The sequence below is a fragment of the Anopheles aquasalis genome, chromosome 3 (assembly GCF_943734665.1).
Source record: "Anopheles aquasalis chromosome 3, idAnoAquaMG_Q_19, whole genome shotgun sequence".
NCBI lineage: Eukaryota > Metazoa > Arthropoda > Insecta > Diptera > Culicidae > Anopheles > Anopheles aquasalis.
Window position 1 is genome coordinate 58,474,319 of NC_064878.1, and position 15,160 is coordinate 58,489,478.

The following is a 15,160-nucleotide window of genomic DNA, read 5'->3' on the forward strand; positions in this document are numbered from 1 at the left end:
CGCTTGCGCTTGCTTGCATTTGCGCTTGTATGTTGGAATGCAATTTTTTTATTAGCAGGTGTCACTTTAATTATCATTTCCAGTAACATTCATTAAAAGAAATTCGTTTAATTGCTCCAAAACAATACAGCTGTTTAATGTTTAAGATCATAAACATGTCCTACGTTTCTTGATAATTCTTTTAAAAACATTATCATTTAAGAACTTATATTAACTTATCATTTAATCATAAATCATATTAAAAGACTACCATTGTATAAGGACAAGTTTGTATAAGATGTGTTGAGACATTGGAAGGAAAATTCGAAATATTCTCACATCCAATCGTAAACCTACATCATGCTTTTCCTGCTACTGATAAAAATAAGACAAGCGAATTTTATTTAAAAAACCATATTTGTATTTGTTTTTTTTTTAGCCATTTCTTGATTACCCATCTTGATCGATGGAACCGACATAAATTAAAGCATAACTGTTGGTCGGTCGGCTGGAAGCTGGAGGCGAAATTAATTGCATTTCAGCATTCAGCACCCGTGAAAGCAGCACCCCTTTCTCGCGCCTCCATGGTTTGCAAATCTTGGGCGAAAGATGAAAGTGTTTTACAATTAATTGTATTTCACTTTCGTGGTCACTGTTTCGATACGATGCCGCTGGGCGGTGTGTGGATTCGCACCATTTCCATGGCTCACTGCGGGCAGACCGTTTCGGTTTTTCGTTTTCCTTTTCGTTCCGCGTACGTAAAACAAAAAATCCATTTTTCGCTTTTTGGTGCGCACTCTGTAATGAGAGAAACGTCGGGGCGGGGATGTGCTTTCGTCGTCCCACTGCTGTCTGTACGGTGGTGTGCTGGTTGCGCAAAAAAAAAAACACAGTGCCCATAATTCGTCACAGATCCAGCCAGCTAGCAACGGCAGCAAACGGGGTTGGGATGGTTGAGGAGTGTGAGTTCACGTTGCGTGTCGCCGTCGCCAAGCGACGGGTCTTGGGAACCTCGTTCGCATAATAGCGCCGGATGTAAGCGTTCCAGCAGCAGCATCAACGGCAAACGCACCGAGGACCGAGGCCGAGGGTGACAACTGAACTGAATGGAAGCAAAACGGACGGTGGCTGACTGGCTGACTGACTGGTCGAGGTGGAAGATGGTGGTGTGCGAGGGGTGCCCAGTCTAGCGAAAAACATGCTTCTTCGGGGCAACCGAGGGGATGGTGCGCAAAGGGGAGGTGGAACAGTTGCGTGGCCCTTCTTCACCACACCAACCAACCAGCCACTTATGAATGGCTGCGGCAACCCCGGGCGGCGGGAGTGGGTTGGAATCGATGAATGAACGCCAGCCCAATGGCCAGCATGAATGGAAAATTGTGGTGTGTTGCGTGAGCGACGAGAGCCAAGAAAGAGTGCGTCCATCCCTCCCGTTCGCTTCGCTTCACTTCGAAGCCGTTTGTCTGTCAGCGAAACGACGACGAACCCCGGGCTACCGGGGTGGCAGGAGGAAGAGGAGGAGAATGATGGCGCCCCGTGGCTGCCGTGGCTAGTGGAAATCTCCCTTCTCGCAGGCGCATGGCCACTGCGCCACGACCTCCTTGGCATCAAGTTTGTGTAACGCAAAAGTAGCTTCGTTTCGTACGACGCCGAGATCCATCCACAGAGAGGGCAACTTTCGGGGCTTTCGGTGCTTTCTTCCGTGCATAAAACATACCACACTTTACCGTACGCACACTGGCCACCGGTATACAACAGCAGGGCGCCGCCACACCGAGATCATTACGAAACCGAAAGCCGAGAGAGTGTCACGGAATGTTGGCACGCTATCTCTAGACCGCCCTTCCTCCTCTTGCTCCGTTGAATTAGATTTTTCGGTTTTCCTGGTGGTCTTCGTCGACGGTGGCTGTTGAGTTATGAGCTTATTCATTTCATTCATGCTATCGAGGCGTTGTTCTTTTGGGGGGAGTTTTTTCTTTTGCTCTCGTCTTCCCCATTTCGTCATTGGCTTTGTCTCAAGAATGTTACGCCCCGGTAGTCAGCCGGACAAGACTGTTGTTTGGTGACTATGCGTGTGCGATTGGTGTGGTGTTTGGTATCAAATGTGCGTCATTCCGGTACATCCGGTTTCGTTGTAGTGCTGCGCCTAGAAGAGGGCTAACTTTATCGTCACTAGAACGTTGCGAGAAGAGATTTGGAGAGAAGATGTCTCGAATGGTTGGTCACGTGGTCCATTGGTCGCCAAATGTTGGAAATACTAATACTAGGGATAAAATGCGCTTAGATTGCACCGGATTCTGGGCGAAATTATGTGTTGACGCATTCTATAGGAATAGTTTTGATGGTTTATAGATGGAGTAATTGTTCGCTTGCGAAAGAGGGGCAAATCGAAAGCATTTCTTCACAAACAGAACCTAAATTATCGAAGAAAAAGAACTAAAAGGTCGATGATTTTATAAGTGTTTTCAACTTGAATGCTTTTTTTCTAACTTACTGCTTTTACCTGATTGATTTAACTCAACAAATCTTGAAGCCTATAGTTTCAAGTTTACCATTTTTTATTGGGCTGTCATATGAAATCCTGAACAGTTTTTGGTGTGATGGGTGTGGGCTCAAATATACCGCTATAAGCACCTAATAATCTCACGATTTATTTCAAAGAATACTCTCCAAAAAGCGAAGAGCCCAAGCTCAAGAGGTTTAACGAGCGACGAGACACCACTTTCCTACTTGAAACGACGACGAGTCGTATTGTCGGGCCTATAAACGGGTGGGGGGGGGGGGGGGGGGGGAATGGTATTCGTTCTGACTGGTTCTACACCGACGTCACACACCCCCCTTCTCCAGGAGCAGAACTCTCCTTCTGGATGTTAATCATTTCCTGTTTTTCTGTGAATGAAAAATGCCCTCTCTCGCCCACATCGCCACAAGCCAACGCAGACCAGGGCAATACTGTTTGCTCACCCACAACCTCTTAGCCCAGACGAGGGCGACGACGACGACGACGACGACGAAAGCAGCAAAGACCGACGTCCGAACCAAAGTGGAAGGGCGGAAGAAGAAGTGGTCGCGTCGCGAGGTTTTCCTTTGTGATTAACATGAATTTCATTCATGCCGCCGTCCGACGAGAGGCAGTCGGCTGTAAATGCATGTGCGTGATGGCGTGACCACCATGGTCACGGCCACACCGGCGTTACACCGGCCAGCCAGCCAGCCAGCCAGCCAGCCAGCGCATCCCTGGGATCGAGGAACGTGGAAGTTGTTTATCTCCTTTCCTTCTGTACGCGGTGGTGCGCTGTGGTTCCGGTTCGATGGCCGCCCCGGTTCGTGCTACTCGTCCGGTGGTCGAATGTCGGACGCATGTTCTTGGCCACCGTCCTCATCGTCGGTGGAAGCCCTTCTCCTTGGGCACATCCTATTTACCATAAGCTATTTCCCGCCCGAAATCAGTGTGCTTCTCTCAACGAACCAGCCAACTAGCCAGCTAGCCAGCCAGTCATTTGCTTTTCACATTAAAAAGAAAAAAAGGTCGCCCCAAGAAGAAGCTGACGTGTGGATCTTCGAGTGGTATTCGCCTCGCGAGGGCCAGGCGGACGGGCGTAACGTATTACGTGCACCGTGCGTTCATGTGCAACGAAGACGAACGGACGGGGTTTGGCCACACGGAGACACGGTGGAACACACAAAACACACCCAGACACAGACACACGGTAGCCACTAAAGTGGACGCTCATCTGGAGCTTACATCGAACCAAACGGTGAATCCGGTTTCCGGTCCAACTGCTGGTGGTGGTGGGGGGTTTGTGGTCCCCATTGCTTGCGGTCGAGAACGTGCGTTGCATCCATCCGGTCCATCCATTCAGGAACCGGTCACTAAACTCCTCGCCTAGTGCCACTTAAGGGCGTGAGCCGCGCGTCAAGAGTGTTCTCGATTGAAGGATCGCACTGGATGGAACCTGATCCACAGAGGAAGGGACAGGAGAATAGCAGCAGCAGCAGCAGCACCAGAAACAGCTTCTACAGTCAACCCGTTCAGCGTTCGCCCTGGATTTTCTTCCCTTTCCGAATCGATTGCAGAACGACGAGATCATTGTTGGCCTCATAGACTTCGTCCCCAAAAAGGAGGCACCGTTCCGAGCTGTTGTCAATTCATAACGAGCTACGTCCGATGGCCCTGCAGTGCTCGCCAGCAAACAGCACCACCAACATATGGGCATGCGCAGAATGCACTGGTGCTCGCTCGTGGGATGAATGGAAGAGAGACACGGACCACGGACATTGCAACCACATCTGCCTCGCTGGTGTTGCCTCCATTGATCGATTCCATTCGACTTCGTCTCGCGCAAGCAGCTGGTGCGGGGATTGGTCTGAGAGGAAGGTACCCCTTGCTGGACGTTCCAGGTTCAGGCCAGACCGTTCCGGACCGTTCCGAACCGTTCCGTTTTCGCTTAAGCACCCCTTGCTGCGATCCAAAACTCGATTTTGCAATCTCTTTTTCTCTCTCGCTCGCTCTCTCTCTTGCTACCTGTCTGGTTATCTCTCTCGGTGCCAACGAGAGGAACGCAAATTGTTATGAATGAACGTGAAACACCCCTGTCTGTCGTCCTCTCCGTGTCGTTAGTGCGTCCGGATGTAGGACGCCCTCGGATCGGGCTCGATTTCTCTCCACTCCGCGGAGTCTGTGGCTCCCCGGCCTTTCCTCGCTGCGGTTTGTCACCCACCAAAAAACCTTGCTCGTCCCACGGGCGTCGTCGTCCGGGTTGACAACGGTTGAGAGTCGCACGTAGCCGCCGCCGCGCCGAGTGTTTCGCTTCACTCCGCACACTCTCCGTTCCGATCGATCCCCGTTCACAATCGCACCGGCTAATAATGACCTTCTTACGGACATGATAATGCCGAGAAGATGTATGTCCCGAAGCCAGCTTTCCCCGTGACTGCAGCACGCACCCCGATCAGGTCTGTTTCGTCGTCGTCGTCGTCGTCGTCATCGTCGTTCGTTGCGATCAGCGTGTCGCCCATTAATGGGTGGTGCGTACCGGTGGCGGGGGGCCATGAAAAAGGGGGATGAAAGGGGCTGGAAAGTAGTGTGATATCGTGTAATGGTATGGTGGTTGCTGGTGGCGATGCACAACGCAGCTGGAGGTGAAGCGAGAGCAGTAAATGTCTCATAAATAATGAATGAATGAGGCGCGCACCACAGAGCGAGCAGCGAGGGCGACGGAGCGAGCGAGCGACGGCAGGGATCCCCCTGAGGCCAAACCAGTCCAGGCCGGTATCAGGCCAGGTGGTTGTGCGCGGTGCGTGCGATTTTATAATAATTCCGAGGTTGATAAAATTCCGTCCGTATTTATTCATCCAGAGCATCCATCGTTGCTGTTCGATTCATTTACATGCTGACGCAGGTTGGCCGGCCGGGACATCATGGAATCAAGCCCTTCCTGAGAGGCTGAGGAATGCTTCCAGCAACCTGGGGAACGACATTGGGAAATAGCTTGAAGAAGAAAACAAACCACGGACGAAACACTGTGTTTGGTGTACTACAAATTTATGCAAAACACTTGCTGGATTGTGGCATAGCCTGGGCTATTATTTCTTCGCGAATTACACTCCCGAGAGGTAGAACCACCTCGGCGAGGGGGGAGCGGTTTAGTGGAGGTTTAAAAGAACCAGTTTCGCTTATATGGAGGAGTGTAGTGTCGCAGCAGTGGGGCGCGATCACGGCGGTGGCCACGCAGAGACTCGTCGTCATCGTGGTCGTCCATTGGTTTTTTTTTTGGACGGATTGGAATGGAGCGTAAACTATAGGGTGTTTCATTCTACTTTTTTCATTCAATTTTACGTGCTGCGTGATCTTCTTTTAAGATGCGGGTAGGGAGTTACATTCCGGACAGTCCGTAGCCCAGGGAAGGGCAGAATTCTTTCTGCTAAAGAGTACATGCAGACGAGAGCAGCTCAGGAGCAGGTTTTTCGACACTTTATCTCCGATTTTTGTAACATTTTTCGATGGAGTTTGCTTGTTTCACGTGTTAATTCAGGTCTGATTTATCTTTACCAAGTCATGCTACACGGAACCGAGTGTTTTGTCGTTAATTGTAAAATAACCGTCGATTGGCTGGCCCTCCTAGCAGCTCACAAGCTCTTGATTTCGCTCGATCCTCCAGCGGATGGACTACATTACTAATCAGGCGAAATACCGGGAAATACCGGGTTGAGTCCGCTTTCTCAGCAAAGTGCACCAGGGATCCGGTTTTCGCTCAGACTTCCTTTCGTCCAAAAAGCAACTGTAGTCCTTTTTCATGCAATTTTGTGCATGATTTGTTTATTTTGGATACTGCGCAGGCAATTCGTTTTAACTCAAACCGTTTTCCTTCTATTCCCTGTGGTGCCATTGGATTTTTACGGCAATAGAAGTCACTCAGAATGCTCACATGATCTACTACTGAGCCTGGCTGGTTGTTTCACTGAGTGAATCGCTGGTTACGCCTCCAGGAGCAGCGCAGTCTGCACACAACACCACCAGCGACGCCTGTGTCTCCCATTCACTTGGGTTGGAAAGTTGTTTTTACCAATTTTGTCACCCCTCCCCCCGGGAGGGCCTGGTCAATTTAAGCAGCGTTACCATCGAACGGCGCACTTCTTCTCCTCTCCGTCGTTGGTCCAAAGTGTGCCGTCGTAAAGCGTGATCGCATCGTCGATCCATTGTGGACCTAGTAGTGGGCCTCGCCTTCTCTTCTCGATCGAAGTCAAGTTGTGGGCCGGCAGCCGGATCGGAAAGGAAGAGGGGGAAGTGGGCGAGAAAAAAAACCAAAAGGGCAATCATTCATCCCCATCGCCCACAGAAGCAAGAAGGTTGTGTGCAGGTTGCAGTTGGTCCGGTCGGTCCCCCTCCGGACGAGCGACCAGTTTGGGCAATCTCTCTTACTCTCCCTCTCTCTCTCTTACTCTCTCTGTCTTGCGGTCCGCGATATGCAGGCGAAAACAGGTCCACTTACGATGCTTCATTCATAAAACTGGGTTGATGCATGCGCGTTTCTGATGCTGCTGGTGCTGCTGCTCATGCTATCGGGATGAATGAAGTGAAGAGTGTGGAATTGTGTGTCACTCTGACTCCGACTCCGATTCCGGTCCTCACCTTTTGCTCTAGTCGTGCTCAATGTGCTCACCAAAATGGCATCACAGCTCGTGCGTGCGGGTGGTCGACTTGGCCCGTTATGCTGCTGCTGCTGCTGCTGCCTGAGCATCACGTCCACATCACTCGAGCTCTCCCGATGTCACTCGTCACAAATGCAGCTGCAGCAGCAGCAGCATTCGCATACAACGAACAGCGATGACTTTACGTCTCCGAAAAGGGGTTGATCGGGGGAGGAATGTAGCTCCTGTGCGTGTCAAGCGTGTGTCGCTGTGTGCATTTGTCAGCACATAATGGTCTTCAATCCCGCCCGCCCCTTCGCTCAATGGGTGGCACAGCTTCCGGGCGACGTTGTTTCAGCCCCATTTCCGCTTCAGAAGCTCATCCGGACCGGTCCGGACCGGACGGACTGGCCTCTGGTGGCTGGTGCTGGTTTTGCTGGCCAGCAGCAGCTGCTACCGAGAAAGAGTGGTGGCTTCGATTGGTTGGTTGGTAACGGGAGGAGAGGAAGAGGATGCCGGCCTCACTCAGTCCGCATCGGTAAAAGGGTTGTGAGTGGAACACAGATGGAGGCGTGTTGTGGGTTGGAACGCAACGGAAGCGCAACCGAGTGTGTTGGTACAGATCGAATCAATGAACTCTTCTTTTCCGATGCGACAGAACGGCGTTAAAAGTGCTACTCCATTTCGTACCGGAAGGTGCCGTTGATCTGATGTGCTGGCAGCTTTTTGTACCGATGTTATCTTCTATGTTGAGATTTTAAATGTCCTATTTTGATTTTCTACCTATCACTTGCGTTTGTTTGATTATTGGTTGGTTTTTGTTTTGATAAACTCTTGGCCTACTTGTTGTATTTGACGTTATGAAAGTTGTTTTTCTTTAATTTTCTGATTTTAAATTATCATATCAACTTGATGAGTCTTCTTTTTAAACTGCCTGTTAAGCAATTGAGGTTTCTTTGTTCATTTTATTATTATGCTATACTTTATACGAAAATTTGTTCCAAATAAAATCCTTCCAAATTCAATGCTATGCAAACACAACGTGCTATTGATCAGAATTAAAGTCATCATCGCGTATTGGTGGTTTCGCGTGTTGTCCGGTCGGTGTTTGGCGTTGAGAACCTGCGCCAGAACCTGCCTGGCTCCCGCTGCTGGTCGCTGCTGATGTACCGCACAGAGCAAGCGCAGCAGAAGAAGCCGAACGGTATAGTGCATACATTATGCACGTATAAATAAAATATTGAAACCCCGGACCGGAAGTTGCTAATAGAGACAACTATCATCGGCGTCGGCGGATATGAATAAATATGAAGGAAATGTTGAATTTATCCGCCTGCACACACGACGCCACTCGCGCATGCACCGTAGAGCGTCAGCATCGTTCACACATCTGAGAGAGAGCCACAGTCAGCTCGCGCCAGCTCCAGTCCAGGCGCTGTGGCAACCCAGAAACGCCAACACACTCACCAAGCACAGGGGTCGGCCAGATCGCCGTCGGTTTGTGCTGTGCAGTATGAGGAACATACTTTTTCTTTCGTTGCCCTCCCCCCCCCCCCCCCTGGCCGTGGTCATGTGACGGTTTAGGTTGCGTTCTATATTTGAATCGAAGCATCGACTTACGGGGAATCGCAAACCGTGAGTCTTTAATGCATGGTGCAGCGATTACCAGCTTTCAGCGCGGCATTTATTTTATGCTCATCAGAGGTAACTTTTCTCAGAAGAATGTTCCTGAACGAATGTTCGAAAAAAAAAAGAGTTCTCGGTTGATCAAGAAGAGCTCTGGAACCAGCAAGTGGATCATAACTTGAATGGTTTACTTAGGAAATCAAAAAGTTCCAAAAAATCGCCCCAACTGGGAACTGGCGTCTCACCGAAGGGCCTGACTGTTCGCTCAGGCGCCATCCCCCCTCAAGGTCAGTGGCTCGCGGCTTGTGGAAAGGCCACGGCTGGCGGTGATGACTTGAAATCTCGATAAGAACCCCTGAACACAGGGGTAGACAGAAAGCGAGAGATCGTAGCGTTGGCGCCTCGAACTCGAAGCGGAAAGCAACGAAACGAAAGCTGTAAAGCGAAATGAAGAAGATGAAGGTTGGTGGCACCGAGATAACGGCGACGGCGACGGCAACGGTGACGATCGTCGCGCAGAGACGCGCCCTGAAGGGACAACACAATCAGCGCAACCTGGCGACGAACGGTGAACGACGGCACCAGCAGGTTCAACAGCATCTTCTTGCCGTGTCTCTCTGTCCCAGCCCCGTGGACACGACTATTGCTCAATTTAACCTGTTTTCATTTCCGGTGCCGACATCCGGCGCACAACCGGTGGCACGCCCCCCGTTGTCGCTGTGCTGTCGTGATCGTCATCGGCCGGACGTCGTTCTATCAAACCCAGGACGCGACCGGTTAAAAGGGAGCACGGGGATGAGGAGAAAGCTCACATCGCAGCAGCAGCAGCAGCAGCAGCACAGTTGGAATATGATAATCGTTCGCGGCCGCTTTATTGGGAGTGAGGAGCAATCGGTTGGTTGGTTGGTTGGTTGGAGGCTGGGAGCATATCCGAGATCCATCAAGGGATTATAAGGCCCCGCAACCTAATCATTAGTCCGGCACCCGAAGGATGGGTTTTAATGGTTTCCTCCCTGCGGGAGAAACCGGGCCGGGCATGTGGTGGAGCCAGTTCAAGCTTTGTGGCGCGCAAAGTGATATCGGGCAACCGTTGTCACCGGAGGGGGTCCCATCGGTTTTTATAAGTCGCACACTGGGACTTCCTCTGGGACTCTTCCAGGTGGACATCCAGGTGCGGCAGTTTTGCTGAATGAACCGTTTAATTCGTTCCTGGGTAATGTATAAGTTCTTTCATGACTCTGGCACTCTGATGAGATGCTTTATTCCTGATGTATGCTCGAGCATGTTGTTCTGTGCACCACAAGAAGTTCCTTTTCCATTTGAATCCATTTTTGGGGACCTAAAGAAGCAATATGTTCGTCCTCTTCTGGAGTTCTGTGCGAGAAGCGTTTCAATTACTGGCACAGCAGCTGCATTTGGGTTTTGTGTCTGCAGTGACAGCTGTCACACTTTTAGCTCTCATTTAAATCAGACGCATCAAGCGAAACTGCATCAATACACGAACGGATGGCAGGCTACTGTACACAATATCATTACAACAATAGCTCAATTCAGGTGCACTCTCTCTCTCTCTCTCTCTCTCTCTCTCTCTCGCCCGCTGACAGATGTCATTACAATGGTGATCTCGCACCCCCACATCCCCCCTTGTACTGGTACTGGATGTTTCCATTTTGCATCACAATTGAATGATAATTATCTACTCTCGACACTGTTCGCTCTGAATCCCTCAAATCTACATTCTCTCCACCACGATTCGTTGTTTTAAGCTCTCGGCCACACAGTTGCAACATTGCACCATTAAGGTTGCACACAGTGACGAGAATTGTCTGCGATGTTGGCGGCGGCGCGCACCCGCTGTCTGCTGTCACGATCACACGATCTCTCGGAGGGGGATGATTATAGGGACCATCATCCATTCTCCCCCCCGCCATTGATGCTCTTCAACTGTAACAGTGTTGCGGCACAACCCTCGTGTCTGGTGCGTGCGAACGGATGGCTCGTGGTTTTCGGGGTTCGTTTTTTTTTTTTCACGAAACAGCCGGTGGTGGTCCGGTGTGATGGTGCGATGCAAGCCAGGACAGGAAATGAAACGCCAAACAATAGACATTCGCGTGTGATTGCGTTTCCGTCGGTTTTCGAAACGATGCTGAGCGATCGGCATCGCGCGAACAACGCGGACACACAAGCGGCGCTCGATTGCATCAAGCTAAAGTGTGTGCATCAAGCACTAAATGATGGTCACTGGTTTGGTTTGGTTGCTGATCTCTTCGTCGGACGGCGTTGTTACCAAGGAGGGAGATCTGCGAAAAGGGAAGGTCACTTTCATAACAATTGTGGGGAGTTTTTAATGAGAGCTGTATTTTTTTTTGCTAAATGTGTTTGCCGCATAGTTTTATGTTGATGGAACGCGAACAGCAGTGCTTTTACGAGTCCATCTGTTGGTATACTAAATTATGTAAGGTGGGAGAAGTCGCGCTAAGTTAATGACACCGTTACTGAAACTTACTATTACCTAATCTATGATCGTTGTCGTGTTAATTCGCTTCTTATGAGATCATCACGGAGTTTATGCTGCATCGCTGTTATTTGGTCGCTATTTTATTCAGTTATTTATTAAAATAATATTCTGAATTCCAATGCTATCTCTCAATTTTCGATCACAACAATCACCCGTCTGCTCTGCATAATGATCAGTCGATTCAAATGATACATCTGTGATTTATCTTTATATGGTTTAATGCGAGATGCCTATGGCATCCTACCTTCAGCTTGTCCTGATATTGCTCCAGATGATGACGCTAGAAAGAGTAAAATCACAGCCAAAAGCAGGAGTGATGTTCATGGTTATGGGATACCAAAATTTATGACCATTCGAGCTTCACCCCAGACGCAGTTTACCTTGACATACGGCGTTATACGGCGCAGTATGCTAAGGCATCCATCGTTGGCGATGGCAATCTAATCTCGAACCAAGTAGTCATTGAGCTCAATCTCTTCACCTTCCTTGCATTATGGGTCCCGGTGACAATGTAGAGATCGCACCAATCGCCATTAGAATCATCCTGTAATGGGTGTTGTTTCAATTTATATATTTTTCTTCCCTGGCTAATATCTCTCTCTGCCTGTTTTGTGCGTTTCTTTTCAGTATTCTGGTATCCGTATTGGTCCTGTTGTGAAGCGTGATGTGATGAAGGCATCGACCATGTTGGAGCACGAAAATCAGTAAGTATTTTTCTCACAAGTCTACGGTGGTGGTAAGCATCAGTAAGGAATGGGTTACACTTAGCAAATCGAAGGCAAGAGCTATTCCCCTTTCCCAATGGGGACGCCGCCAGTCTCCCCAAGCCCCGGGCACATTCACATGTACACACGCTGTTCTCCTCAAACCTTTCGCAGATATCATCGTACGGCGGTGATCGTGATGTGGCAGCCACTGTCGCCATTGTGCTCGAAGCCTCTGTACATTCCATTCCAGATTCTCTCCACCCACATGTTTCCGGCATGAATGCGCTCGAATCTCCCCCCACCCACTGCTCTCCTTTCCCCTCCCCGAAGGCGGCTGGAAAGTGTTATGAAAAATTGTAATATCCAAATACTCCTACGGAAGCGAACCTCCCCAGCAGCGAGTGAATGGAACCGTCAACCGGGCGCGCTGATCTTGGCGGTGTTGGCGAGTAGTCTGCGCGCACCTACGCACCGTGCGCCATATACGCCTCCTGCAAACTGTCAACTCCATCAAACGTCCATTTATCGCTCCAGCCAGCGGTTCGCGCGAATGGTGCAATGCTCCCTTCGACACGCATACGCGGCATCGCGTCATTGGTTTTGTGTAGTGCCAAGGTGCGAAGGTGTGATCGCCACAGTCACAGCCGGCAGCAGAGAGCGTTTGATCGTTGATTGGCTTGTTATTGAGGCGGGAGCGCAATATGGTACGATCGGGGGCAATAGAATGTGCTGCGGAATCGATAGACGCAACATTGTAACCCGCATTGGAACGGGCAACCTCGAAACTATCGGTTTAGCCTTTTCAAAACTTCTGGAAGGCTACGGCACCGGCTTCCAGTAACTGCAGTGTGACTGCAACCCGCTCCTTCCATCTCTAGTGCGTCCGGTTACCAGGAGCGCACAGTAATCATTTTACGACCTCAACCTCGCTCATGTGGTGCTCTGTTACTGTTTCTGTTTGCAGCGGTCGGTCGCGGACGAAATAGGAGTTTTATGCGGTCATAAAACCATATTTCGGAACAAACATTCACAATTGGGTCACGATATGAGTGCATGCATCGTGCTGCAGGTTCATGTATGTGTGACCCGGGAGCCGCGCACCGCAACCGGGTGTCCGCAACGGTTCCAGGTTTCCCGATAGGCCGGTCGGTCTGAAACCGGCCCGAAAATTCCCGAAAATAATGAGGTCATGTCAAGTACTTTCCCAAAAAAAAAGTCCGAACACCGAGATGATTGAAGGACACCGCCGCACTCCGAGACACTTGCATAGCGGCGGCCCCGACAGCGGATTGATGGAGCCGCTGCTGTACCACACGTGTGGGTCATAAAATCTCATTGGAACCCGCACTTTAATGGCTTTGATTTCTGGGTTATGGTTTGTGTGTTCCGCCGGATCCCGGGCGAGAATGCTGCTGCTGAGTCCACTTATGAACCGAGTTTGTCATTCCGCGCGGTTTCCGCTGCTGCTGTCGACACCAGTCATTGCCGCAGATTGCAGTTTGCTTGGCGCATAAAAACGCATAAAAGTTTAACTACCATCCGGTGGCGGCGGCGGCGGCGGCGTCGTCGTTTTTTAATGGAGCACCGAGCGCATCCGTCATTAAATCGTGTCAAGATGACGGATGCAGATTTGGCCGCCAGCTCTGCTTGCTTACGGCCATCGGGATGGAGTGTTCGATTTCGAGAAGCTCGAGAAATGTAATTTTGCGTCTGGTTCTCCGAGAAATCGATGGTTTATACGAACTACATACCATAGATTGATGTATGGATTGATGTAGGACTGGTTACGCAATCATCATTATGGCGGGGTTTCGTTTAGGATTAGGAGGTTAAATGGCAGATATTGTTATGAAATAATCATTTTTCTACGTTAAACCCATTACAGCTTGACTTGAGCTTAAGAAGTCACGATTGTTTTCACACTAGCCTTTATTTTTTTTTTAATTATTTATTGCATTCCGGTTACCCCGGCAACTTCTCTGCTATCTGACCACTTCCTCTCTACTTCTCACAGATATGCAACGATTCTGGCCTTTGATGTGAAAATCGAGCGAGACGCACAAGAGCTGGCTGACAATCTGGGCGTGAAGATCTTCCAGGCGGACATCATCTACCATCTGTTCGACAAGTTCATGGCGTACCGCGAGGAGATCCGACAGCGCAAACGTGATGAGTTCAAATCGATCGCCGTGTTCCCGTGCAAGCTTAAGGTACGTTTGTGCCCATCCGGCCGTTCACGTCCAATGTTTCGCTCAATCTTAATGATTACCGAAGGCTTATGGGCACTACTAGTGGTCGCACACATGTAAAGATCAATTGCAAATCATTCATTCTTTCGCGCTTGTGTTCGATTCACAAGCCCCGACAGCATGCTACGCAATCACGATCAATGAATGGTGGTGGCTCGCGATCGCCACTACCATCAATGCCAGCGTCCTTTATAAATAATGATCATCGCGGAATCGGATCCCCCCCCCCCCCCCCCTTCCACCTCACACAGAGGTACGCTGTATGTGCTAGTGCGCGTGCGCGCTCGCTCGCGTGCGTTCGCTTCGGTCTCTTTCTATGCCGGTATAGGAGTGTTTCTTTTATTTTGTTTTTGTTTTTTTATTTACTGTTTGCCAAAGGAGAAGAGGAACCTCAATCAATGCCAGACGGTGCCACGATGTTCGAATGAAATAGCGTAATTTTATTTATAAGTCCAAGGTCGCCGATGGTGGCCAGCCGGGGTGGGGTCTCCATTGCGCACGCGTTGCGCGGTGTGCCCCGGTTCATTGAGCAGGGCGATTTGTGGCTAGGCAGAAACCAAATCGGAATGAAATTGCCGCTAATGAGCCGAATACACAACAGTGTATGTTGTGAGTAGCCAGTGTGGCCGTATGAGTTCACGAACTGCTGCTCCGTTGTTCGCCCGCATAAATCTTACTTTTCCCGGCTCTTTCTGCTATGATTAGAACACATGATTTTGATAAGCATGCACAGGGTTTAATTTGAATTCTTACTCATTTGTTACAATTATGATAACAAACTTAAACAGTCCACACTGGCAGACAAATAGCTCTGTCATCTCGCTGGCTCAATTCATCCTATAATCTACACGGTAACGCATGAATTGTTGCTCACACATCAGAGCGTTGCATACTATCATTCAACTCCACCGTGAATGGGATCGCGAACACACTCATACATTAAGCACATC

General features: G+C 49.8%; 1 protein-coding gene across 1 annotated transcript in view; it reads left to right on the forward strand.

Annotated features, from left to right (window-relative positions):
- Nucleotides 1-15,160, forward strand: part of LOC126575950 (eukaryotic translation initiation factor 5B) — a 66,647-nt gene that overhangs the window by 17,230 nt on the left and 34,257 nt on the right. The window contains exons 4-5 of the mRNA XM_050236965.1: nt 11,882-11,958; nt 13,976-14,171. Coding sequence (XP_050092922.1) covers nt 11,882-11,958; nt 13,976-14,171 — 273 coding nt within the window. The remainder of the gene's footprint in view (nt 1-11,881; nt 11,959-13,975; nt 14,172-15,160) is intronic.